This window comes from Apostichopus japonicus, chromosome 20 (assembly GCF_037975245.1).
Source record: "Apostichopus japonicus isolate 1M-3 chromosome 20, ASM3797524v1, whole genome shotgun sequence".
NCBI lineage: Eukaryota > Metazoa > Echinodermata > Holothuroidea > Aspidochirotida > Stichopodidae > Apostichopus > Apostichopus japonicus.
The window spans coordinates 32489419-32516905 of record NC_092580.1 but is presented as its reverse complement, the minus strand read 5'-3'; the positions used below and the strand labels follow the sequence as shown (position 1 = coordinate 32516905).

Below are 27487 nucleotides of genomic sequence, written 5' to 3'. Positions count from 1 at the left end.
AGAAGGAATAAGGGTGGGAAGGAGTAAGGGAGGAAAGGACTAATGGTGAGAAGGAATAAGGGTGGGAAGGAGTATGGGAGGAAAGGACTAATGGTGAGAAGGAATAAGGGTGGGAAGGAGTAAGGGAGGAAAGGACTAATGGTGAGAAGGAATAAGGGTGGGAAGGAGTAAGGGAGGAAAGGACTAATGGTGAGAAGGAATAAGGGTGGGAAGGAGTATGGGAGGAAAGGACTAATGGTGAGAAGGAATAAGGGTGGGAAGGAGTAGGGGAGGAAAGGACTAATGGTGAGAAGGAATAAGGGTGGGAAGGAGTAAGGGAGGAAAGGACTAATGGTGAGAAGGAATAAGGGTGGGAAGGAGTATGGGAGGAAAGGACTAATGGTGAGAAGGAATAAGGGTGGGAAGGAGTAAGGGAGGAAAGGACTAATGGTGAGAAGGAATAAGGGTGGGAAGGAGTACAGGTGGTGGGTAAGGAAAAGGAAAAGAGAGGATGATGGATGTGAGCAAGTGTATTGTAAGCCATGTTGAGGCCCATGGGACAAGTACATCACCAGGCCTGCATTTGATGTCTTTTTTATTCCTTTAGTTTATTATGAAATTTTGTTATCCCATGTTACCCTGAGTGCCCAAGGCACACTTTGCTGAAAAGGTAACTTTGTGACACTAAATAGGTAAAAGTTTGTCCTTTTCTTGACTATTAAGTGATTTCTTAACTATAACGAGAGTGGGAAGGAGTTAGATTGACTAAAACAGGGTGGCAAATACATAGCTTGTGATGGGCAAGCTTTTGATATTTAAGTGCTGTATGGAAGGTCAAAAGTTCAAATGTCTCACCCATTTCAATGCGAGCCCTCTGAGGTGATATCGGCATTGGAAAGAATCCTGTGAAGCAAGTCATGGCTTGGAGGTCATCTTCATCAAAGTCGACCTCATCGTCACTCTGACGACCTTTGTCCTTCTTGACCATACTCGGCTCGACCTCCTTCTCGGACTTCTCCAGGGATCCCAAAGGTGAGAACGGCGTAATGCTGAACATATACTTCTCTCTGATCTCGTTCAGATGAGGGAATGGAAATGGCGCCATCGAGTATATCGTCTGCGGAGAAAGTCCACAAATCATCTCATTTAGCAAGTTAAACCTACAGGTTCCCCGATCGAGATACAAGATACATTTTTGGAAACGACCTGCATCGATACAAATCTTGAGCTTGATGAAACGTTATTAACTTTTCAACCTAAGAGGTATCAACTCCGACGTTCAAACCATTACGAAGCAACAAACACGGTTAGTTAAGCTGCCAAAACTGAGGAGGGGGGAGATTTTACTGATGGGGTGGGTGTGTTGCACTACAATTAAGCAGATATTTCATATTCCATTGCCCGATTTGAGGCTTTTAACACAACTCGATATTCCCAAGTTTGTCAAAGAAATATTGGTAAATATGCACATATTTGATTTGTGATATTATAAAACATATAAACTTTCTAAATGGGGTTCATTAAACTCAAACTTAGTACTGCAATTTTTAAGAATACAATATTTACATAATTTGGGACAACAAAGGTATTGACTGAAATATAATAACAAAAGGTCACTTATTCTGTCATGTAATTTGGGTGGTGGAGTTACAATTTTTTTCCACAACTTCAAGTTTAAATCCAATATCTCTTTTACAGAGCAGCTCTGTATTTTTTGCCCATCTTACCAAAAACCAGGTAATAGTAACTCATAATTGGATACTCTTCAGAGATCTAAGTGATGCAATCACTTGACTGCTCCTACAGTGTGAGAGAGTATTTATCCATTTCATCCAATACAGATATAATATGGAATTGTTAGTTTTTGACTAAATTTGAAAGTTTACCAAATTTTACAAGATGCAAAAAATGCAAGATAAGATAAGAGCAGTCGAGGTATATTGCATGCATGCATGGGTTTGGGTTCACACCAGCTAGGTCTTCCTCATACCTGGATTAAATCATCTTCATCCAGGGTCTGTCCTCTCAGCATCTTGTTAGTTAGGTTTCCCATGCGACTGTAAAACTCATCTGCGCTCTGCACGTGCATCAGTCTTCTGTATCAGTTCGATGGAAAAATGGGAATGCTGGTTACTATGGCAACAAGCGTTAGTGACAGTTACTGTGGCAACAAGCGTTAGCGGCAGTCTGACTGCGTATTAGAGCGGTTAGAGTCAAGCATGGAAACGTGATCATTTCACAGAAACACTCTACTTATTGTACTGACTATTTCAACTATCAACCGTATGTTGTATATCTGCAGCATAGCAGCTGTTGGTTGTAAACTTATCCAATGAAACGTTACGACTGTTTCTATTATAAACCGATCAAAAATTTAATGGTACCTGCAACTTTTATACAAATGAGTATTCTAGGGCTGTTTATAAAGAAAATTAAACTTTAAGACTTTCTCTCAGTTGGTTTCTGGTGGAAGAAAAAAAAAATTGCAAGCACTGAACCTAAAAAACCTTTCATGAGCTTCTATAAAAGCAAGTCAAAATCAAGGGCACCGTAAAAAGAAAAACTTTTCATCTTATTTTTTCATATTTGTGACATCTGCATATCGCAGCTGCACTTCATACCTTCTACGTCAGGTTTCTAAATGTTTATCTCCTACCTCTCCTCTTGCCCTGTTGGTTTCTTCTCTCCATCCCGTGTCTACTAATCCCCTTCCATCTATCTCTTTGTGTTCACCATGCTCATTAACCTGTCTGTATTCTGTGCTTGTTTTTGTCCCTTCTGTTACTCTTACTTGTCATTTAGCCTTTGAAGAAGATCCTACTAGGATCGAAACGTCAGGCCCACTTACTTTTGCACACATGTTTCTAAATGGTAACATTTTCTGTTCTACTTAAATGTAGCATAAACCTACCTACCACAGAGGACAATACCAACTATACTTCTACTATTAATACAAGTTATTAAAGATGTTAAAAGATGGGGTTTCATTTATGTACAATGAAAAAAAGCAAATATTTACAAACACAATAAATAAATGAATTTCTTGATTTACAAAGCCCAGCCAGCCTAAGCCACTCAATTAACAATGAAACCTATTGTGTTAGCCTCACCCTCTAGATGACAGGTGTGCTCAGACAATAGAGAGTAAATCGATTCAGATCAATATCAATGGGTAATGTAAATGTCAAATCACTAAATTATGTTGTTTGATGTCAAATATTGACAGGGCTATCCGAAATGTGCCACAGCTGCGAATCAAACCTTTGCAATCACACTTCTGTTTTAATACCATCGATGCGACATGAAACACCTTCTACTCAATCACATACAGGAGTACATTTGGGAACTAAATTTGTACTGTGCATCACGAAAAAAGCAGCACATTTTATTTGGGTTTGGATTATTCATTAGGCTGTGGGTTTTTTTTCATTAATCTGGCATGACGGCAAAGGCAGACTGGAATATAAACATGACTCCATTGATGTTTAACATCCCTTTATGTTACGTAGGAAGGAACTAATTAGCAAGATAGGAACGATTTTTTTTCCTGTTTATCAGCCCAGCTGATATTTGTAAACCCATGGTTGCTGATTGTCCTTGGGGCTCATAAAGGTTATCCGTAGAACAATTTAAAGTTTAATGTTATTGCTAAACAGTTTTAATGGAAAAAATGGTTATGTATACAAGTTTTCAATATGAATAAATAGCAAGTTTTAATTCAGTTTTCCAACACTACTTCGGTCAGGTTTTTCTCTGTTCATCACAACATTTAGGCATACATATCCCTACCTACTGTACCCCAGTTAATTCCAGTGTTCACTATAATTCATGAACTTTCAGAGTCAATATTTCTTAATTTTACTTATGAAATAAAATCAGAAAAATCCACCACCAACTAGAAACGTGAAAAAGAACCCTTCAGTTTCCTATCCGAAGTATTCCAATGCAATGTGCTAGCATTTCTTCCACCTGACCTCTTCAGGCAAAATGTCGAGCAGGTGTGCCGATTAAATCATGAAATATTCTCATTAGGAGGCACAGGCTGAAGAAATATTCTCAAGATTTGAGAAAGTATGTTTACTAAATTGCTTCAACTGGGTAGTTTTCCAAGTAATTTGCAATTTGACATAATCTGTACACCACTAGCATCAACTTCTGCAGGTATACAAGGTATGTAATTCTGTGTTTAGACATCAATTTCAACTATAAATCTTTAGGATGAAGGGCAAGAACTTGCCTGGTATAGAGAAATGGCTTCCCACACCCACAAAACAGTACCCACTACTACGTACTGTAACATATCTGAAGTTAACCCACGATGTACTGTTTGAGTTACAGACTGTGTAATGTATATATACATGCATACATACATTCACGCTTGCATATGTACATACATAAACATACATATGCCTTCATATGCCTTCCTGAATGAATATGTTTTTTTGACTTTGTCAACACAAAAGTTACGACTAAAAATTCTCTTTAGTGTGTGCATCTTCCTGCAAATTTATTACGCTGAGGGGTAAATTAAAACTATCAATCAACTATTCTACAAGGTCAAGCGCTCCTTTCAGTAGGCTCACTCAACAGATAAGCTGGTTTAAGAATGGACAGCTGGACATACGCTGACCAATGAGTCAGTATTAATTGTAACGTCAGATGAAGATTTCTGGAAACCGATACCAATCTCAAGTAGAGTTGATAGCAATTATCTGCCCATACCTGTACAACTTGAAAGAATAAATTAAAACTAGGGCAAACTTCAACAAGAGCAGTTTTTTCAATGACAAGATTTTCAAATATTAAATTCTTCTATTTTGACTTTCTACTACTTGTTGGATAATGTCATTTTTGATTCTGCATCTTTGATGCATTATACTGAAGCTATTAAAATGAACCTGTGAATACTACTTTAAATGAGCCCTAACAATGTTAACTTGTTTCACACTAGTGATGTGAAACATACATCTTAGTGTGACTATTGAAACTAAATGAAAACCTGAATACTACTTTAAAGGAGCCCTAACAATGTTAACTGGTTTCACACTAGCGACGGGAAACATACATCTTAGTGTGACTATTGAAACTAAATGAAACCTGAATACTACTTTAAAGGAGCCCTAACAATGTTAACTTGTTTCACACTAGCGACGGGAAACATACATCTTAGTGTGACTATTGAAACTAAATGAAAACCTGAATACTACTTTAAAGGAGCCCTAACAATGTTAACTTAATTCACACTAGCGACGGGAAACATACATCTTAGTGTGACTATTGAAACTAAATGAAAACCTGAATACTACTTTAAAGGAGCCCTAACAATGTTAACTTAATTCACACTAGCGACGGGAAACATACATCTTAGTGTGACTATTGAAACTAAATGAAACCTGAATACTACTTTAAAGGAGCCCTTACATCCTTAACTTGTTTCACACTAGCGGCGGGAAACATACATCTTAGTGGTACTATTGATAAATGAAACCCTGAATACTACTTTAAAGGAGCCCTAACAATGTTAACTTAATTCACACTAGCGACGGGAAACATACATCTTAGTGTGACTATTGAAACTAAATGAAACCCTGAATACTACTTTAAAGGAGCCCTTACATCCTTAACTTGTTTCACACTAGCGGCGGGAAACATACATCTTAGTGGTACTATTGATAAATGAAACCCTGAATACTACTTTAAAGGAGCCCTAACAATGTTAACTTGTTTCATACTAGTGATGTGAAACATACATCTTAGTGTGACTATTGAAACTAAATGAAACCTGAATACTACTTTAAAGGAGCCCTTACATCCTTAACTTGTTTCACACTAGCGACGGGAAACATACATCTTAGTGGTACTATTGATAAATGAAACCCTGAATACTACTTTAAAGGAGCCCTAACAATGTTAACTTAATTCACACTAGCGACGGGAAACATACATCTTAGTGGTACTATTGATAAATGAAACCCTGAATACTACTTTAAAGGAGCCCTAACAATGTTAACTGGTTTCACACTAGCGACGGGAAACATACATCTTAGTGGTACTATTGATAAATGAAACCCTGAATACTACTTTAAAGGAGCCCTAACAATGTTAACTTAATTCACACTAGGTAATAGGTGTAATAGTAGAGTCCAGACAGGTAAGAGGAGTAAATTATGAAAGTATGAGACTATGAAACACTATGTGTGCAAACCAAGAAGAAGGAACAGCAAACCCATTTAGGGGGGTGTCATTCAACGAAATGTTTTAATGAAGTAAAGAAGAAATTCTCCCTCACAAAATCATTTTTAGTGGGTTAGTGTTAATGTTAGTTCAACACCAGCCAGGATTTCTGAGATCTTGCAAGGTTATTTCAAAGCAAGGCAATGTCTACACGAATGATCAATGCCTGTAAACATTGTTTTCACAAACACGTCTTTCTGAATAATTCATGCCAACCCGAAGGTGATAGTCTTCTTATTTTCATGTCTTATAGCTCTCTCTTCTTTCTGAGTTTTCCACATCCTTCACATAAAATGGAAAGCGAAGAAATGAATGATTTAAGTAAAGAAAATGTAGGAAACAGAAAGTGCAAACGGTTACTTTGAATATCAGCCAATACTTACTTTTCCAATTTCAACCAAATTGCGAGAGCTGTACGAAGCAAGATTTCTGATCCTTCCAGGAAGAGGGTATCCCAAACTCGGAGAACCAGACTGTTTGGGAGGCAGGTGGCAAACAGAGTTAGGAACCACTGCATAGTGAAAACATTGGTAAGAGGAGGTTCATAGCTCCCTGAAAAAGAATGATGATAAAGCAATACGCATATCTGGGCTTTGTTACGGATTACAAAAGACGCACAATACAAGACAAAGGATGCATTGGTTCCCTGCTTATCTACCATTAAAGGAAAAAAAAAAATTCTGGTGGGTATTTACGAATGACGACACTTGCCCGTATCCTATACCCACTCCAATCTACCTATCCAACAACCCTTGACAACATTCTTATACTACACCCCTCCCCCCTCCCCCCCAAGACCCTCTCTAGGACACAGACCTCTTCCTTCCAAATCTAAAGATTACACCAAGGAGATAATTGGTTCACCCTTTGTCAACCATTATAAAACCTCAAAAACATTGCTAATGTTGTCATTTCCATAAAACTTCTCGAACCTAGTTTTGCAATTCCTCCACTGTGGCGATAGATGTAAATATCAGTGAATAATGAAGTAATTAGGAGGTGAGAGCTTTTGGAACAAAGATTTTTTTTCCAAAGGCAGCATTCTGACTAGACACATCGTGGTATGAATGGAAACAAAAGAGGTTGGTTCTTTCGTTTCATTACTTATTGAGCAGCAACGAACAACCTTTTTCGGGACAAACCTGATTCGCTGTCATTTGCTGCTTTCTGCAGTTTATCCAAGTGATCCGCTAATAATGGCATTTTGAAATGAAGTAGTTCCCTGAAGACAGCCATATCAACGGAGAGCGCTCGGAGGTTGTTGGAGAAGTAATTGTCAGGAAGGACATGGTCTATCAAGAATATCATAACCTGAAAATGGCAGCAACAACAACAAAAAAAGAGAGAGAAAAGAGTTAGATTTAAAGAGTACAATAACATCACTTTTCTTGACTCAAACCTACATCGCATAGAGCAAGGCATGGTTCATCTGCTACATTATATTGCAACTTATGATATTCACTAAACACTACTTGCCCTACAAGTTAAGCCAAACCTACTTCAGCTACGATCTGAAATTAGATGTCTCACAACAGGCAAGCAGATATGTAAACATGAAACCCTTAACACAAAAGAAAAAGAATTGAATTGAAACTTCAAAATAATTGATGAGCAAAGATGGGAGTATAAATTATTTTTCACAAGTATTGTATGCAGTTGGTAATCTCTTCATCGATATACTCGTCTGTCTCTTTCTTCCCTATAAATTTTCCTCACGGAGATCTTTGTTCTTACAAATGCACTTCAACCAGACATGAATCACGAATACGAGTACAAAGCATGCTTACAGTGTACAACAGCAAACAAGGCACACCATACCAGTATAAGTTACAGTAAACAAAATCAATCAAGGCAAACTTAAAGTATTCCACGTATTGCAATCTGCACCTAACAAGGCAACTACAGGGCATGCCAAAAGTTCATTACAGTCCACCATACATACCAGTACAGTAAGTTACAAATAAACAAAATCTGTACCTTACCAGGCAACTACACTACATGATGGATGGAAGCTTTAACTTTGTTTTTCCAGTATTTGCAATTCACATTTCGTTTTTTTATGTTTTTTGGGTTTCCTTAAAGTAAAAAAATAGTACCGAAATTCCGTCGGCAAATACTGGTTTCGGTACTAAAACCGGTTTACCGTGCAAGCCTATACATTACCGCCTACCATACACATGTAAGTTACAATAAACAAAATCTGTACCTTACAAAGTAACTACAAAGCGTGCTTACAGTAAAGCACAGCCCAATACACCTGTAACTTACAATAAACAAAATTTGTACCTTACCAGGTAACTACAAAGCATGCCTACAGTACATTACTGCCCACCATACACCTGTAAGTTACAATAAACAAAATCAGAAATGGCAGTCTTAGAGTAAGTACATCTATTGTGTCTGTACCTTAAAGGCATCGTCTTCGATTCTGTCCATGACTTGCAGAATGAGGGCAGCGATCACGTTGAAACCTTGGCAGTATCCGACAGATTTATTCCACCTAGCGTAGGCCAAAAGGACTCTCTTCAAGACAACTCGGTCGTCCTCTGCACCCAGACCACAAAATGCACTGCATCCCGTTCTGTGTAAGTCCTATCGAAAAGGAGACAATGACCAACGAAGAATAAAACTTACAAATATTCAAAATTGAAAAAGGTGAAAGTTCATACTGAAGTACTACCACTAAAATATGCTAGAATGTCAAATTATGGTCACTCATGTTCAAAGAAGATATTTTGACGCCACCCTCGAGGAAGTCATTTTAAACACTGATAAATTTACTTATGTAACTTAATTGCTGTCTTAATGTTTAGCCGAAAGTTTGCAGACGGGGAGCCTTCGGGGAAAGAACTGTTGAAAACTTCTAGCAAGTTTTAACGTGCACAAGAAGCTGAAGGCAATACTGAAGACCTTTAAGCAAAGTGTAGAAATTATTCGTACCAGAATTGATCCTGGAAACTGATCACATCACAATGTTTGAAATATTTTACAGATGAGTGAGTTTAATAACAGTGTCACCCAACCTGTTAACCATTTTTTTTTTTAATTCTCTTGAGTCATAAAGGGACAGAGCTACCATGCCTAATTACATCAACATAACAGATAAACTGTGTCATTCGATAAACTATGCAACACATGCCAATACACAAAATTACAGAGTCTGCAAACATATTGTGGAAAAACCTGGTAAGATGAATCTTTCTGTATGTCTGATATTAAATTATTCACTATATTGTAGAACCCAACATTTTGATGATTTTCCACACAAAAAAAGTTGCTTTCTTTTATTGAAAAGAGGTAGGAGAGTTGCATTATTTGAATTAATGGTAAGTTTCAGATAGGCTCATAATCCAGGGGCTAAGCTGATTCCAAATTTAAATTTTCTAGAAAAGTTTCCATCTCGATATGAACTGCCAACATTTTCCCCTTTGTCATTACACTCACAAGACAGCTCTATTACAGGATTATTTTACTTTCATTTTGATTAGATTTTGTAATTAGAAGACAATTTGTGGTTTACATGTTCATATCCCGCAAGCATGGCGTGGGGTATGTGACTCATGAAATGATGACAAGACATCAAGTGATGCGATATATAATTCAAATACCAGACGTGCAGGCGATGGGTTTGCCATGACAGTAGTGTATGAGTCACATTGATACAATGCTACAGTAGTTCATTACTCAATCTTGCCAAAACTGAAACAAAAATACAGATGCAATTAATTCTTAGTATAAATGAGGTAGCTATATAATTTCATTTCCATCTGAATACTGTGCAAGGGTGACACGTTTTCCATCAGTCCATAGGGTACAGAAGAAGGTTGATTATACTGTACTGTACCTTAAAGGCATTGAAGACTCGCCCCAAACAGCGTGCGGCCATCTGAAAAAGTTAACTTTCTGTTGCTTGCAAGTGACATTTTGTTCGTGTCACTACAAAAAGCAGACAGTACAGTAATGAAACATGATACCTTGTAATCTTTAGCTGGACCTGAGATGTCCATCGCTGTATCGTTTGTATACTGTGCTGTGGGTATATATTGACCGCAGCTGTATGTACTGACTGTACACTAGTGTCTAATTACCGACGGTAGCAAGCTGTGTGTGTATTTTCTGGGATCGATGGTGGTGTCTAACACTTCTGTTACACCTCATTCAAAACTAGGTCAGATTACCGGCATGAGACATTTCTTTTTGCGCGAGTCTTCACACCCTTTAACTATCTGTGCGGATAAAGGATGATTATATTGTACCGTACCTTTACGATCTGGGAGCCGAGCTTATCATCATCTGGATTGGTACGGTCATTGAATGCGGTCCGAACCGTCTTCTGCCAATCCACTTTGAGACGTTTAATGTGCCAATCTGCCAGACTCAACCACATTTTCCTTCTGAATTCTGGTGGGATCCCAAATGGTAGTCGCGCCATGGATCGAAGGGCATCGTACCACTGACAAAGGTCAAAAGCAGAAATAGTCATAAGAAATTCACAGATATCCATCGACAGTTCAGTTTAAATGCTTTACATGTTATCTGAGAGGTGAATTACCGGGCATTAGAGGGAGATTTGGGTGAATTACCTGATGATTATACCCAAAGGAGAAAAGGAAAATAGGATCCACACCGCAGACTGGCTAGGGATAAAGAAGAAGAATGTGCAAAAAATTTATTACCTGTCTGAAAGATTTCTTGCCAGGATGGGGTTCAATGCTGAACCGAAGCTGTGCATCTTCCCCTGAAAATAAGAAGAAAAAACAGTAGTAAAATGAGAGAATTGTAAACTTAATGAAACTGTTTTTCAACAATCAGACTGTTCCTTGACACTTGAGCTGGGAGTTTTAGGAGGAAGGCAGCAGACTAGAACTGTCTGGTACCATGTTGGGGTATACTATACTATGCTGGAACATTGAAAATGAGAATGCACTGTTCCGTGGTAGAAGTTGCAAGAAGGCTATCAAGTGATGCATCAACTTCACAAAATTCTGCAAATTCCTGTAGTTTGCAACTTTACTGTATAACAACTTGAGGTTGAAATATTTCTCAATGAACCAAATGCTTTGATACCGATAAACATCTTTAAGCTTGAATAAATCTTATCTTGTTCATTCATCCTGCTACAGATTTTTACTGAGTTGGTACTGCTTATTGAACAGAATATTGTCAACAGAATTCTTTATTTCTGTGATGTAAAAAACTAAACTTACAAGAGAGATTAATAATTTTGCTATAAGTTCTTTCTTGCCCTTTATAAAGCACCAATCAAAAATTCCAAAAGTGACTGGGTGTGGTTATTTACGAGTGACCGAATCACCGAAACGAACATCTAAACGCTTTGGGGGGTAGAATGAGAAGGGAGGGCATTGACCAGAGGGTTTCAGTCACAGAGGGCTCACAGTGTTACAGTGAAAGGTTACAAGTTCACTCTAGACACTGTAGAATGAGAGTGCTGAGGTTGTAAGTGGACAGGTTAGCAAGGAGCGAAGTATATGATGTTTGTTTTCTTTTGAGAGCACACTGTGAGTATCAGCTATCGGGAGTACCTTGGTGTTATTTCATTTAATATTTTTTGCTATGAATTTATTTACATATTTCCTGCTTTCATCTGCATAAATTTGTAATTAGTTTGATGACAGTCCCATTTCTGTTTTGCTTTGAGCAGATTTACCTCAGAAAATAAATAGTTTCCCATTGTTCTGGCTAATGAAGTGACAGGTTTTTTTGGTGCGCATGTTTACATTTCACCAGTTGTGTAAACAAATATTGTCCATTTTTTACAAAGCTACTGCATAGACATCTCCCAGCAGATGTTTGGTCTCTGCCCAATTAACAAATGTCGGTAGCACACAAAATACAATGAGACGTCTTTGCATTCATCACGGATATCAAAATTATTTTGCAGTAGTTGGAATCTATTCTGCAATGGTACATTTATTATATTGTTATTTACATAACAACTGATGCATAAAGTTATAGTAAGGACTAATATCTGTTTATACTGCCTATTGCACAATAAGCTACTGAATGCAAACAATGACGTTATTAAGCATTGCAAAATGTACTTGTAAGATGAGAAATGTACTGTGCAATGCAATATATATGTACTTTGAAATATACACATGACAGTATTATTGTCTCTCTTTTATTGCTGCTTCCATGATATCGTTAAGTTACAGGCAGTGAACAATTTACGACAAGCTAATTTATACCGTTTTAACAGCTAAAGAGTGAGAGCAGTTGTAGGAAATATAATTCACCTGAAACTCCTAGATTTTTTTGAACGCTAGTATTGTTACTAGGGAGAATAACAATATGAATAAAAATACTGCAATTTTACTTGATTTTATTCAACCCCTTAAATGATATAAAAATTATTATGTATAGATCTTGATGCGACAACAACACTCCCCTAAAATGCCTAGTACTTGCTCACAACGTTTATGAGCCCCTGTCGTAAGTTACCATTATCAGTTACCCAATGGAATTTTTATCCAAAGTTGAACAAATTTTCCTTTTCCTAACCACTATAGACAAGTCGACCCAACCCTGGCCCTTTCTCATTACAGTATGAAATTGTTACCCAATGTCAATTAAAATACTCAAGCTTCAGTTCAGTGGCTACTTGATGATGTACTGTATGAAGAAGTTTGTTGCACAATAAAAAATTAAACTGTTCAAAGCACATAGTCAAAGGGACTGCAAAAACTTTGCAAGTTTGCAATGGAGATTACTGTGGAATGAATGCAGATTTTATAGCAACTCTCAATGCAGAGAGAACAAACATACTGTTAGATGAAAAATCCTTTTCAGTATCAGAGGTGTTTGCTTCCCACAAAATCCATAGGTTGTCTCAACTCATAACCTTTTGTGATCGAAAGTTTTAAAACAATGATTCATATATCATGGGTGATATTATTAGAAACAATTCAACTACAACTTAGTACCATGAGCGCTTGTTGTCGAAACGTGTGTCAACGAGGCCCAAATTATGATATTTGAGTGCACACATATGACAGCCTACAGTATAGCAGAAACTTTGCTATCTCTACACAGGATGAAGGAAGGTTAGAAGTTGTTGCAGTTGAACAACATAAGTTCATTGAGAACTACAGATGCAAGAATGTTTCCAGACAATGGGTAAGGGACTATTAGCCAATCAGATCACGGGAAGTTTGGAAAAGCATCATTGACTATTGTTAGCATGAAAATTTCTGTAATGAAAATGTTGTAAGCTCTGTACCAAGCATCACAGCTTGTGGTTGATTGTTATGATTTATTTGTTTTTAAACAAATTTAATCATCTGTGGGACTGGAACATATTTTGGTTCTTTTGAAAGAAGTTTTTTTTTTAAGAGAAAGCAAAATGTCCATTCAAAAATGTGTTCTGTTATGGTTTTGCATAGGCCTAGTTGTGAGTGCCCTTAGGGATTTTTCTCTAGAAAAGAAGTTTGCGTCCACCATACACAAGTGATTAGAATATTTTGAGTCCCTGGCTAAAACTGTGCATACCGGAAGCAGAATCCTGCGTGAATTCTTAGCAATGCTAAAGTAGTCGCAATGCTCTATAAAGTGAGTGTGCAGTTGTTATGAGGGGACAGGTAAGTGGGGAGCACTATAAATGTTACAACACACTTTGAGCATGAATGTCATACAATTTTGAACATTTATGTCAATGATATTCATCACCATTTAGGTACCATTTAGCTTCCCTTCTGTTAAGTCCATTTTAAGGTTTTCTAAACTTTCTGAAACTTGTACAGTACAGTAATAGAATAGTGAGTTGGAATTTTTTAATTTCTTACTTTTATTCTCACTGGGTTACTGGTCAATTCCATGGTGACTCGCGTGACATTTTTACTCAAATTCCTCTCTATTTGATATCATTTAACAAATAAAGAAATTACCTGGGAGAAAAGGATTAATGTAGCAGTGAATGTACGCCTTAATGCTTACAACAGTAGAGAAAAAATATTTATACCTCAAGTATTGGGGGTGAAATTGCCGAAAAACTAAACGTGACTCGCGTGACAGTTACTATTAGCAAAAATCAGAATGCACACACACATGTTCGATTTCTTATGTCTTATTAAAATTTTTCCAATCACTTTTTATAATCATACCGAAGTTGAAAAATACCTCTACCTCAATTGCTATGCAACTTTGAAAAAAAGTTGTAACGCATGAAAATAACGATGAAGATGTATTGTGACTCGCGTGACAAGAAAACGTGACTCGCGTGACAAGTTCACTTTTCGGATAGTTCTAGACCAAATGCAGTAGTGAATTGAGGGTACAGATCTTGCATAGTGAAATATAACATTCATTGGTCTAGAAAGTGTCCAAAAGGTACTTCCCTTGGGAATGTCCAGATGATATTAATGTCCCCGAGTTACCTTCATGACTGCAGACAGTAGGTAATATACTGTACGGGTAGTACAGTTGTTCAGGCAATATGTTTTGTCAATTAATATTTATAACAATATTTAGTCTGTTGAAGTCACTCATTTGAAAGTTATAGAAGAAACAGATCTATCAAAATGTGATTCAAATTACCATTCTCATTTGTCATATTTGAATAAACCAAAAGTGTAATATTTGAGAAGATACATTTGCTCATAGATTTTGGGAATGATTGAGCAGTTAAGACCTTAAGGTTGTCAAGTCATAGCACATGGCATTGCCAGATACAAATGTAGATTATGTTTTAGTATAATCCTAAAAAATCAATGACATGTGCTAACTTTCCAAATGTGTTGATAAAATAGGCATTATATTGCGAATAAATATTCATGATTTTAAATTCTGATATTTCAAATGAAATTATGATAATTAGTTGCATTATGTGTGCCCATATTATTCAAGTTGCCTAATTAAAGGGGAATGTCTTGATATCTTTAATCAGTGATTCATTCATCAAACTAGATAACACCCTGTAATTTTCACACAGTAAATAGGTAGAAACACTATCTTGATTTGACGTGACTCGCGTGACGTGACTCGCGTGACATTCGTAAAGGGTGATTTTCTGCAAAATTTGAATATCTTCTGAAAAGGAAATTTCAGTAATCCTTTTGGTATCTATGTGAAGACTTGATATTCATTATTTTGGAATAAAACTATTGTTCAGGCAAGGAGAAAAAAAGCAAAAACAGTCAATTTTGTGACTCCGTGACAGTAAATTGAGGGTGTTTACTGTTTTCTATTTACCACTGTTGTCTAATGCCTTGATATCAAAATAAAATTGAAGCTATTAAGTGAGCACTTTGCTATAGCAAATATAATTAGTCCAACACACAGTAAATAGGTAGAAACACTATCTTGATTTGACGTGACTCGCGTGACGTGACTCGCGTGACATTCATAAAGGGTGATTTTCCGCAAAATTTGAATATCTTCTGGAAAGGAAAATTCAGTAATCCTTTTGGTATCTATGTGAAGACTTGATATTCATTATTTGGTGTAAAACTATTGTGCAGGCAAGGAGAAAAAAAACAAAAACAGTAAATTTTGTGACTCGCGTGACAGTAAATGGAGGGTGTTTTCAATTCACCACTATTGTCTAATGCCTTGATGTCGAAAAAAAATTGAAGCTATTAAGTGAGCACTATGCTATAGCAAATATAATTAGTCCAAAAAACTGATGATATCTATGATTACTATGTACAAATCTGCACAAAATGAAATTTCACTGTATTTTTCATAATTTAGTTACAACGGGAACCATTTGTTATAACTGACCCCATAATCAAACAAATGATGTTGCGGGGGTGAAAAAATTATTTTTAGTAACTACAAGTATTCTATTTATTGGAAACTTATACAATTTTAATGTACAATGATTTTAAATTTTTTGGTATGATGTTGACCTTATCATGGAATTGACCACTGATAAAACAAGAACATCCCTATCAAGTTGCTTCCATTTCAAGGAATCATGACTTACATTTAGAAAAGTTCTGAAATATTTGCTTCATTTGACAAATTACATCACACGGGACGTTGCATACTATACATTTACGTTTTAAGATGACTACTGTTGACTGAAAGTGTAGGCTGGAAATGCCCTACAGGACACTGTCTGCTTTATATAGAATAATTAAAGCAATCTCTGTAAAGAACATGATCACAGGGATGAGAGTTTGCATTTCCTTTAGAGTAGATAAAATCTTAGGAATTATACACATAGTAAGACACCATAACTATAACAGTTATCATTAAGTGGGTCTGTCGTCAGGTACCCAGTGTAAAAGTCTTAAAAATGTTACAAATTTTTGTACAGCAAGGCAAATTGGATTCATGGATATGTAGATATGAGACGAACATTACGGAGGGAACTACAGTAGTAGTTTCATAAGGGCTACATATAAATCTTTCACCATCTCAACAATTATAAAGATCTAATTTAAAGCAACGTTTGGGTTTCTCAACCACCTTTAATGAAATATTTTCATAATGTGTCTGTTGATCACTATTTATATCTTGCTTTACACTACGTAAGTCATTCTCAATGTTTCGAGACCAAGTTAACCAATGACTGATAGTTTTATCTACTGTACTTTAAGTATAATGTCTAACCAGTACAAAGAGATACTGAGACTGAATGAGGAAAATGCTTCTTAGCTTTTTCTCATCTAATTGTTGATTTATTTTTTTAATCTGTCTATGCATCAATTGACTAATGGAGCATATATAAACCGTCATCTGGCTCCACTATACTGTACAGCTACAGTATATATGAAGCCCAAGTACTGGGTTTCAAAGTTGTATCTAGATCTCTAGATACAATATGTCATAAACAGGAGAAAACAGATTACCTGAAGGCAATAATACTTTATCTTCCCAATAATTAATCTCTAGACATTTCAAATGTATTTGATGGTTAATGGGCTGGGTGGAACTGAATTTTTTTTTTGTGATTTTATCTTTTGTTACCAGAATCAACCGTGCAACAAAAATTTTAGATCTACAGTACAGTGCTTGTTGTTGAGCAGTACTGTACACATTTCACACATGTATGTTATTTGCTATATCACTAGCTCCACCTAGTTCAGGGACTTTTTCCTTTGTACACAAAACTAAGCAAATCACAACTGAACCATTTCCAAAGATTCTCCCCTATACCTTCCCTTCCCAAATCTCTCACACCCCCAACATCCAAAAGTAGCGAAAACAGTACAGTTACAATTTAAAGCCTACAGGTGAAAACTACAGTTAATTCTCCTAAACCCATCCTACCACTCTACATGATCTTCCACTGTAAAAAAATAGAATTTTTTTTTTATTTCCACTGTCAATTTTGAATTCAGATTAAACTTCAGACCCCAGAGGAAAAAATTTGACCTATAATTGACACTTTGGATTTCGGAAATAATACCGTAAAATCTGAACAGAACTACTCGCAGTGACTCAGCAGTAAGCATTATACTACGTCATTATCAACAATATACTTATTGATCTCTCGTCCTAGTAAAAACAATTGATTCTGCAATTTATGAAAAAAAACTGATGTAAAATTTCGTCCACACCTTCTACTAAGTTAAAAAACTTTCAACTAGTTTTACTTGTTTGGTCTGGATTTACGCTTAATTTTTTTTAAGATTAATTGCTGTATCAAAGTAACAAATAATAGAAAATTCTTACAATAAGGTTTTACTATTGGTCCCTGATTCAGCTTGAGAGACTATAAAAGTAGCTAAATCTCCACTGTTAGATTTGACGTACTATTTCAAGGTAGGGTATTGATTGGCGAGCGTGTGAACGGCAGTCAGCTGTGATTAGTGTCGAATAGAATTACAGACTTTTCTCCATACCAATAGATCTTAACCTGTCAATTGACGTACAACGAAAAACCTGTAAAACAAATTGACGATTTTCACCATCTAGTGATGTCACGCTGAACGAGTTAGATCAGTAGCTACACACAATTTGCCAATTTTTCAAGGTTATCAAACAAAGACTTGTCATTTTCACGAGTTAATGATTACGGTAATTAGTTACAATTAGTGTTGCTTCAAAAAAAGGTGGACAAAAAGCTCATTGAAACTGACAGAGAACTATAATAATTTACTGTATATTAGTCTGAATTGAAATACTGCACATTTTATAACTCTTTATATACTTTCGAAGGAAAAGCATACAACGTCAAGCGTCTGTGAATAAACACGACCCCTGTGAGAAATGAATGCATTCCAAGGAGTTTTAGAGAAGAGCTCATTACTTGTAAGAATTAGACACTTACTCCTTTTCTGCGAGACTGCCTGTAGGATGGCAGTGAGGACGTCTTGGTTCTTCTGCAGACGAGCCCGGTTGTGGTCCCGTCGTTTTAACTGCTTCACCAGCCTCCCTGAGTACACAGACACTCCATGCCGAAGGTCCTTGATCATCTCAACAAGTTCTGTATTGCCTATTGATATATCAGATAAAGATAAAATTGCAATCTTGAGACACTTAAAACAAAGAAATATATACAGTATTTTAGTTACTCTTTGCTGTCTCATGAAGTGTTATAGTTCTAAGTGTTATAGAAGTGATGTAGAAGTGACCAGTATAGAAGTGGTAAAGAAGTGTTATAGAAGTGCTATAAAAATTCTGGATTTATACTAAAAAAAAGTGTTGTCAGTGTTAATCTTTTAATTTTCAAGTTTTCATTTTCACAACAAATCTGGTTACTTGAAGGAAATTTTGCTACTGAATATCATATTTAACTTCCCAATTTTCTGCTAAGTTCTCAAAAAGCAAACTGAGCGAATGCTGTGTACAAGTGCTCATGTAGTGCAGGCTAGTTTATTATCTAGTCACCCTTTGCAATTTTCCACATTGCAAATATATATCAATTTTCAGTCTTATAAAGTGTTATAGAAGTGTTATAGAAGTGTTACAGAAGTGGTGTAGAAGTGGTGTAGAAGTGGTAGTGTTACAGAAGTGCTATAAAAATTCTGGCAATACTAAAAAAAAGGGTTGTCTAATCTTTGAATTTTCAAGTTTTCATTTGCACAACAAATCTGTTTACTTGAAAGACATTTTGCTACTGAATATCAGATTGAATTTTTTTCCCAATTTTCTGCTAAGTTCTCAAATTAAGCAAACAGAGCGGTTGCTGTGTACAAGTGCTCATGTAATGCCGGTTAGTTTATTATCTACAGTACAGTATATATATGCAGATACTGTAGACGGATAGTTTAAAGTTCTGTGTGACTAAAGCTCAGTGTCAATATTGTCCAAGTTATCTAATTCAGTATTGCTAATCTGTGATTTGATTGTTTAGGAATTTAGGAATATTATTTAGGAAAGTAAAAAGACATTGCTATATAAGAATGGTAACCTTCTAAAAGCCAGCACAGAGCCAGAGATATTGTAAAGATTGCACTGTATTTATGATGCTACTGTTCAGTCCCACTGTAAAATTATCTACAGTAATATTGTACAGCATTTGCATCTCCACAATTAAATTTGGATCCAGAGTTTAACATTCTCCAGCATATTTCTGGGAGTTTCCATAGCAGGATTACATTATTGTGTAGAGTAGAGTATATCAATCTACAATAAAGCCACAAAGTAACTTCAGATCTATTGTACAGTGTGGGTGTATATGTTACTTGTCACAAATACTTGATTTAAGGTACAGTATATACACCTGTATCAACACATCACAAAATTGATCTTTTAGGTTAGGACTGTGCTGTACGTGGGAAAGGATAAACAATATTATTGTGTGAAGACAGGTACAATACACTAGTACTGAAGAGAATCACAAAGTACAGTATTTCAATTATATATAAAATTCCCCTGTATCTTCTAACCCAGGAATAACAACCCACCAATCCATAGACTGTTGTCCCTCACATGTCACCAACAGTACTGTACAGTACCCTCTAACCTTCCATTCCTCAAAATGCTAAATTGCTTTAACAATTCGTGGCGATTATTTCTTCGGTTTCACCTACTGTATGAAAGGGAAGGAAAAACGACACTTCTCCAAGCGGAACTACTGTACTTGACCTACCAAATTTTTGAACGATTGACACTTGATGGAATTACATACAAATCTCACTCTAGACACATGTGGCAGAGTGAGAGTGCTTAATGTTCTATTTGAGAGACAGGTAAGCGAGGAGGCGAAGTAGGTCATCAATGATGCAGTTGCTATCATTGCTCCTCTGTGTGTTCACCTTTCAGTAATATTTAAGATTTACTAGTACCGCTGGTATTAAAGTTACAGCATGTACCACACACTGAATGTAATGTACCTAGAGGTACAGGTACTCTATACACAGTTGTAATTCACCATGCAAGTGTCCCTACCAGTAAATATAACATGCTTCGGAGTCAACATTAGAAGACTGCCAAGCCGACTATGGAGTGGATCCCTGGATATTTCAAGTCAAGTACTATCTACTATTATCCTTCATAAACCTGCTGGGAATGCATGTACAGCAAACTAAGTTTACTAAAATATCAACCACAAACCCATAAATGCACTGAATTTTATCAGGCTAAGTAATTTACTATACAAATTAATGCATGTACAGTGTTGTACACAGAATACTACTGTCAGTCATTAACAATCTGAACTCAAACTTGTTAGCACAAATCAAAAGGTGAAATTCAGAGAGAATACATCCCTGGAGCTATCTATTAATAGTGTGCAGTTGTACAGTTCTAGTAAAGTGAACACATCCATACCTTACAAATCTGGAATGTAAAGTTATCACCACAGTATACATAGAGAAATGTAAGTTACGATGAAAATCACCCTCAAATGTTTCAGTAATTACACACATCGCTTAGTAAAGTATAGTTCATTAATTTCTATATCAACAACTGGTGTGTACTTTCTTCAAGGATGTAAACAATTGGTTTCCTCGGATCCCAGAATAGGCTTAATATATAAAGGCAACGCTTGACATGTAATAAGTACAAGCACTCATACAGCCACCAATTTAGTATATATACATAACTAAATGCCTTAATTTAAAGGTCATGGGTGAGTTTTCTCCAGTTTGGAGGTTAAAGTAATGAGCTCAGGCAGTTCGAGTGAGCTCACATTTCTAATATTGGAAAACATTTCTATTAGTTTAATTTACAGACGATCCGTGGAACATTTATAATCTTCAATCGTGCAGTTTGGAAAATTTACAATTTTCAAAGGACAGCAGAAATTGCATCAAATCGAGCTAAAAATCAGGCACCATTTCAAAATGAGTAAATGGCCCACCATGTACTATAATTTATATTCAACAGCTAACCAAGGAATCCTCCAACCTTTCATCCCCTTTAGGAAATATACTTCAAGTACAAATGACTACAGTACAGGGAATACCTTGGTGCTCACAAATTTTGTCGCTCTACGGGGAATCGGATCTAGTGTGAATAATGGAAGCAAAGCACATACACTGGAATTGGAGTAGTACAGTATCTGGAATCCGACCACTGAACTTAGGCAATGGGGCTCTCTAGCCGTGCCCAAAATCACCAGCGGGCACTGTCTGGTTCCACGAAACTTGACAAGCCTCAGTCTGTGACTGTGATCGATTGGGTACCATCAGTTGATCACTGGGTAGCTGAATTTGATTGGAAAATTATTCTCTTTTGAGATATATTTGCAAAGTTTCAAGTCATGCTAACTGTTTTGAGCAGCTTAACATCTGTTCTCTACAGCATAATTTTTGTTCGGCAAAACTACACCTTAAAAGTGGATCCATGAACTAACTAGTCTAATGACCCAGCTTGTCTGTATACAAGCTCACCTGGCGTGTACGCAGCCTCTGAGTGCTTTCATGCAGATTAGAACCGATATTACAGTCCCCCTCTTTTGAAATGCTTGAGAGCCTCCTTGGAAGAAATCGTAATTGAAAGAAAACCAAACCGAAACAAACGAACTGAAAGGGGAGAAAATTGGTATTACTAGAAAGGGAAGTCGACTATCAACTAAACAGAGTCAACAGATATTATCATAGTCAAACAGAACGAAGAGAGAAGGTCATGTATTTGTTTGGAAGTGTTCGATAGAAGATCTTGAAACCAAAGTCAAATTTTCTTTGCTTCTGCTTCAAATGCTTAAAAGATATATCACCATTAAACAGGTTGCTTTAACGAAAATCTCTTTAACCCAAAAGAACCTCTCTGGTTCGGATATGGATCTTGTTACAACCAGCTCCGCAGATTCAACACTGGTTCCTCAAGAACAGGATTCCCCGCAAGATATAAAAGATACTCATGAAAGATGTGGTCCAAGATACTCAGAAGACATCAGGGCTTAACAAGCAGGTCCAACTCTGTGTGACAACCCTCAGCTAAATGTCTAGAGTTATTACCAATCCCAGACTCTGGAAGTCATAGAATATAGATCAGGTGAGGTGGTTGCAATGTAACAAACATGCCTTTCAGATGGTGAGTTGTTAGCAACAGCCGCTAACATCTTCAGTTAATTGCTCGGGTTGCTGCATAACCCAAAGCATTGGAGAGTTATTCAAACTTTCTTTCTAACGATAAGTTACCTGGTTCAACAGAGCTCCTTGTTTTGCACCCAAAATTCCAAGATGATACTTATAGTAGAAACACTCATCCAAGAGACCAAAAGTCATCTCAAAGCTACTACTGGTTTGACCTATGCATTTGTATCTAGCTGTCTCCTCGAAGCAATAGACCTATTCTATATATAATGTAGCATTGGCTTAAATTTCACACTTACCTACAGAATACATAGATGTAGGACTATTTAATGTAGATATAGCTTTAAGTGGAAGTGCAAATTATCTTGTTTCAACATGGTTTGGAAGCTGGATCAACATAGAGTGTACACAGAAGAAAACACATTCTACGTCTGCAATCCATTCAAGTACGGCTCACTTCTGATGTCATGGCTTGTGTCATGTGTTGCTAAAGCCTTTCAATTAAGTACCAATTAGTTTGTGTTTATAATGCGATGTAGAATGGGATTATAAGCAAAGCAAATCCTCATTTTATCCTGTGTTGTACAGCCATGTCTATGATACATACATAGAGCTGTCTTAATCAGTTAAAAAATATGATTGTATTCCATCATGGAGGATGACTAGTCAATGCGGGGTGGGGATGGGGGTGGGGAGGGTGGGGCAGAGGGGGTAGAGGAAGTGGGCTGCCATTTGGTCCAATATCTGATATGAAAATGCCACTATAAGGTAACAGATATCCAATCAGCATCCGCAAGGTCCTTCAGCTTTATAAACTCGGGAGAAAAAGTTATCAACAAATAATAATTTTGTGATGTTTTGTTTTATTGATCAATTGATTTGCATAATTCGTTAAGCAATCTTTCCATATTTTTAGGGCATTAACAAAGAGCATGGTTCTTAATGTTTTCATACCTTCTGCACATCTTTACAGAATTGTTTGTTAAAGAGGTATGTCTTAAGTTGCTAACTTTTCTGTAACAACTACAGTAGCACCATTGTATTTATATTATGTGGAAATAAATCAAACAGCAACATGCCCCTAAGAGTGCACCCTCGATTTGGACAGTTTTTCAATTTACAGAACTCAATGGTAATTCTGCTGAGCTATGCAGCCTTGGCATGAAGTCAAACAACTTGGTCTACTATCAACCCCATTCCTTTACATGGAACCTGTAACCATGTGACGGGATGGTATATCGTCAAGTGAGGTATCATCATTCCCTTCGAAAGGGAGATTACTGAAAACATGATCTCTGTTGATGGTTGGTGAGCAATCTACTGTGTATTCTGTATATATAATGGTATTTAGGTAAATTTGTGCTATATAGGGCATTAATGTTCTTTCAAAAGAAAGTAGTGACGATGATTTTGCTCAGAGGTTTAGTTTCTACCCTTCAGTTATGTGATTCCCCCAATCGTTTGACCAGATTCCACCATAAATAGAAAAACTACTTGGAAAGGTTGGGAGTCAAACTACTTAAAAAGCAGGGAAACCTGCCCTCACTTGGAGCATGAATTTGAAGTTTATAGTATAAATAGCTAAAAGGGTGGAATAATCCACGAAAGTGTCGCAAAATAAGAAATGATTTTTTTCTGTTTTCATTTTGGCAAATTGGCCATTTCCATTGTTGCTTTGTTGATTAAAATTGCTATGGAAAAAGTGGTTACAATTTCACTTATCACCATGGCAACTACAGTGTCTATCAGTTCAACTACATATGTACAGTATGTATACAGTAACACAGTATGCAAATTTATTGGGCCATCCTAAGTTACTGTACATACACCATATTAAAACACATTCTACACATGATATTGGGTGTTACTAAAACGAATGACAATTGCGTTACACATAACGAATGACAATATGTTGTACACACTAAAAAATTGCGTTGACTAAAACGAATGACAGTAATGACAGCACAGACATTTGCTTCAACCGGATATCACAGTTCAGACTTCGTGGGTATCTAGATCTAGTAAAGTACGGACAAGATAAAAACGCACCTTATATAGTAAGCGAAATTGTAAGTCTGATTTTAAAAAGCAATTTAACGTCATTTTTCCGATATTAATTGTTAGAAACTAACAATACTATAATCTTGAAACGGCTTCAGTTATCTTTCTATATAAATCTACAGAGGTAAAAAGCACAGCACTCAAGCGCATTCTCACACAAAAACTTTCCCTGTGGTTTCTATCCGTAAATTACACCAAAACCCTGCAACCACGTCCGTAACATGCGATTTTCCTCAAATCATTTTTGCGCAGAAAACCAATAACCGCATTTACTCCACTCCGTTAATCATTCTATCTCCACTCAACACTGTCCTTCGTTGTCATTCGTTGTCATTCGCTGTCATTCGCTGTCATTCGCTGTCATTCGCAAATGATAATTAACCCTGTACAAAGTCAATTGTCATTCGGTCATTCGCTGTCATTCGTTTTAGTTTGTCCCATGATATTAGCCAACCAGCATATAAATAGATAAATTTTGTGATAAAGCAATCATTCTGCCTTTACGTGAACACATGTAAACATCTAGTCCTTCATTCAAAGAATAAATCAACCATGATATTTTTCCCACTTGTGTACAACAACAAGGACTTTACGATAAGCTGTTCGCAAAGCCATGCATAAAAAACGGAAGCAAAAGTAAATACTAAAATACCTTTAGCTTGGAGAATTGCCCTCGGTATTCTTGTCTTTTCTTGGAAACTATCTCCTTTGCTACTAAGGTATGTTCCCTCTGAGTTGCTGGAATATTCGGTGAAGCCATCACTGTCTGCACTACCACTAAGTCGAGAAATGCCAACTGGATGACACCTATCATAAATTTCGCAAAGTAATCCATCCAAAGTGGAAGTCGAGTCCAGCCCATCTTTCTTGGACAACTGAATTCGAATACCTGCTTTCTTGGTGCGATGTTTATGTTGTCCAGGGCTAGACTGTTTATTTACTGTGACGTTAGTTCTATTGTTCGTACTGTTATTATTTGTAAGGCTTAGTCCTAGGGAATTATCGTTAGTAACAGATTGTAAACCTAAGCTCACATTGTCAACAGTGTTGTCACCAATATTGGATGTAGACTCAGAGTCCAAACTGATTTCTGTTTCTTCTGAACCATTTTCGGAAACATTCCCGCTTTCACAAGTTCCACTGACTTCACCCTCTCCCTTCGTTGAAGATGTTAAGGAAATAGTATCTTCTATGTCAGAGTTTTCGTCTTGGGATACGTCTGCGAACCCATCTGTTAGGTCATTCTCCATCTTGATGACCTGTGTGGGCATCAGACATAATTCTCTTGATTACGGCTTTCTATGCAGCTGACACATCACCGGTGTGAAGTTAGTTACTTATTCCGCGTTCCTCGTTCGACATTCGCGAACATACGAAATTGTCTGACCAATAAGTTACAGTACGTAGTGCTACACGCAAATTGCTATATTTGCGTTGGTTGTGGAAGTGGTGGGGCTAGCTGAGAATGTAGCAAAGGGGAACTTGAAAACAGCCTGAGCATGTTACTATGGTTGGATGTTGCGCTCTGGTCTATCTTTGGTTTGCATGAATAAACCACCTGCGTTATTTTATTATTAAATTTTTGCAGACAACTGGATGACAGTCCAACTGGATGACAGTTTTTGTTGATTTGTTTGTTTTTCTTCAGAAAAGTTTATTCTAGAGAAACACCCAGAACAGAACAAATATCTACGTCACCATGTCAACTGATCACTTTCTTCGTATCCTCAGTGCTCTTACACTTACAAAAGTATTCATGGAGGAGGGAACGAAAATTCTCATTCACATTGACTGACTTTGGTGTGGATATAAATCTTTGCTAGTAGCAAGGGCCAGCTACAAAATTTTAGCGTAGGGGAGCCTGGTCGTTGCCGATTCCCATATAGGAATTATGGGGGTACCCCCACTAAAATGCAACATTAGTCCTCAAACGGTGTATTCTGAGGCATAATGTAGACTATAAAGTAGGTTTATAATTAGATCTAATCGGCAGGTTGTGGTTACTTGCACAAATGCTTCTGAATGTGTGTGTAAAAACGGGTCGAATAATCCCATCCTCATCCCACTGGATCCGCGAATCCCTAACGAGCCTTCCATACCCCCCCCCCCCCCCCTTGTTGGACACGCCGCCTTTTCAAACCTATCTCTATATACGGCTATGGAATTTATTTATCAGAGCCGTATATATACGGCTCTGTTATTTATTAACCTATGCTACCCTCTATTAAATAAAAATCAAAGGCAAACACACAAGAAACTATGAAAAGAGAAAGAGATCATGATGAGACAGGAGGACGGTTGCACCATCGGGAGTCCTCGACCATACATTGCATGACCTCTTTGTCATGATCGAAGCATGTGCTATAGCAGCTCCATTCCCCAACCCCTCCCCCACCCACCCCACCCCTGCTGGGCGTTGTGTATGCATTGTATACAAATACACTCTGCACATATAGCCTACAGGAACATTCCAGTGGTGTACCTTTGATAATTTGACGGCGATCACCGTGATACATGGTTATAGCATATCCATTATAGCGGAAATAAACACATAACTCATTCAATTAGGCAGCTAAACTAGAACACATATTATCTCTGTATAGCCTATACCAATCACCAATTTAACAAACGTAAGCAAACTGATATGCTCTAAGATGCAAATACAAGTCGAACCTATCGCTAAGAGAAAAACAACCGAAGATATTTCATTTCCAAAATCACAAATTATTACGACCAATCACAATCCTTGTAAAACGTAGAGAAGCCCTCTGCCCTAATTGGTCACTTGAAAAATGGAACCTGCAAGTGTATTTTCTAACCAA

At 36.9% G+C, this 27487-nt stretch overlaps 1 protein-coding gene across 1 annotated transcript in view; it reads right to left on the bottom strand.

Moving 5' to 3' along the window:
* LOC139962100 (TBC1 domain family member 30-like) overlaps positions 1 to 26000 on the bottom strand; it is a 31501-nt gene extending 5501 nt beyond the window's left edge. The window contains exons 1-9 of the mRNA XM_071961979.1: positions 25318 to 26000; positions 18452 to 18616; positions 10890 to 10951; positions 10475 to 10666; positions 8620 to 8805; positions 7356 to 7524; positions 6597 to 6765; positions 1970 to 2075; positions 835 to 1096 (exon numbers count right to left, since the gene is read on the bottom strand). Of these exons, the coding sequence (XP_071818080.1) occupies positions 835 to 1096; positions 1970 to 2075; positions 6597 to 6765; positions 7356 to 7524; positions 8620 to 8805; positions 10475 to 10666; positions 10890 to 10951; positions 18452 to 18616; positions 25318 to 25936 (1930 nt within the window). The 5' untranslated portion in view covers positions 25937 to 26000. The remainder of the gene's footprint in view (positions 1 to 834; positions 1097 to 1969; positions 2076 to 6596; positions 6766 to 7355; positions 7525 to 8619; positions 8806 to 10474; positions 10667 to 10889; positions 10952 to 18451; positions 18617 to 25317) is intronic.
* Positions 26001 to 27487: the final 1487 nt, after the last annotated feature.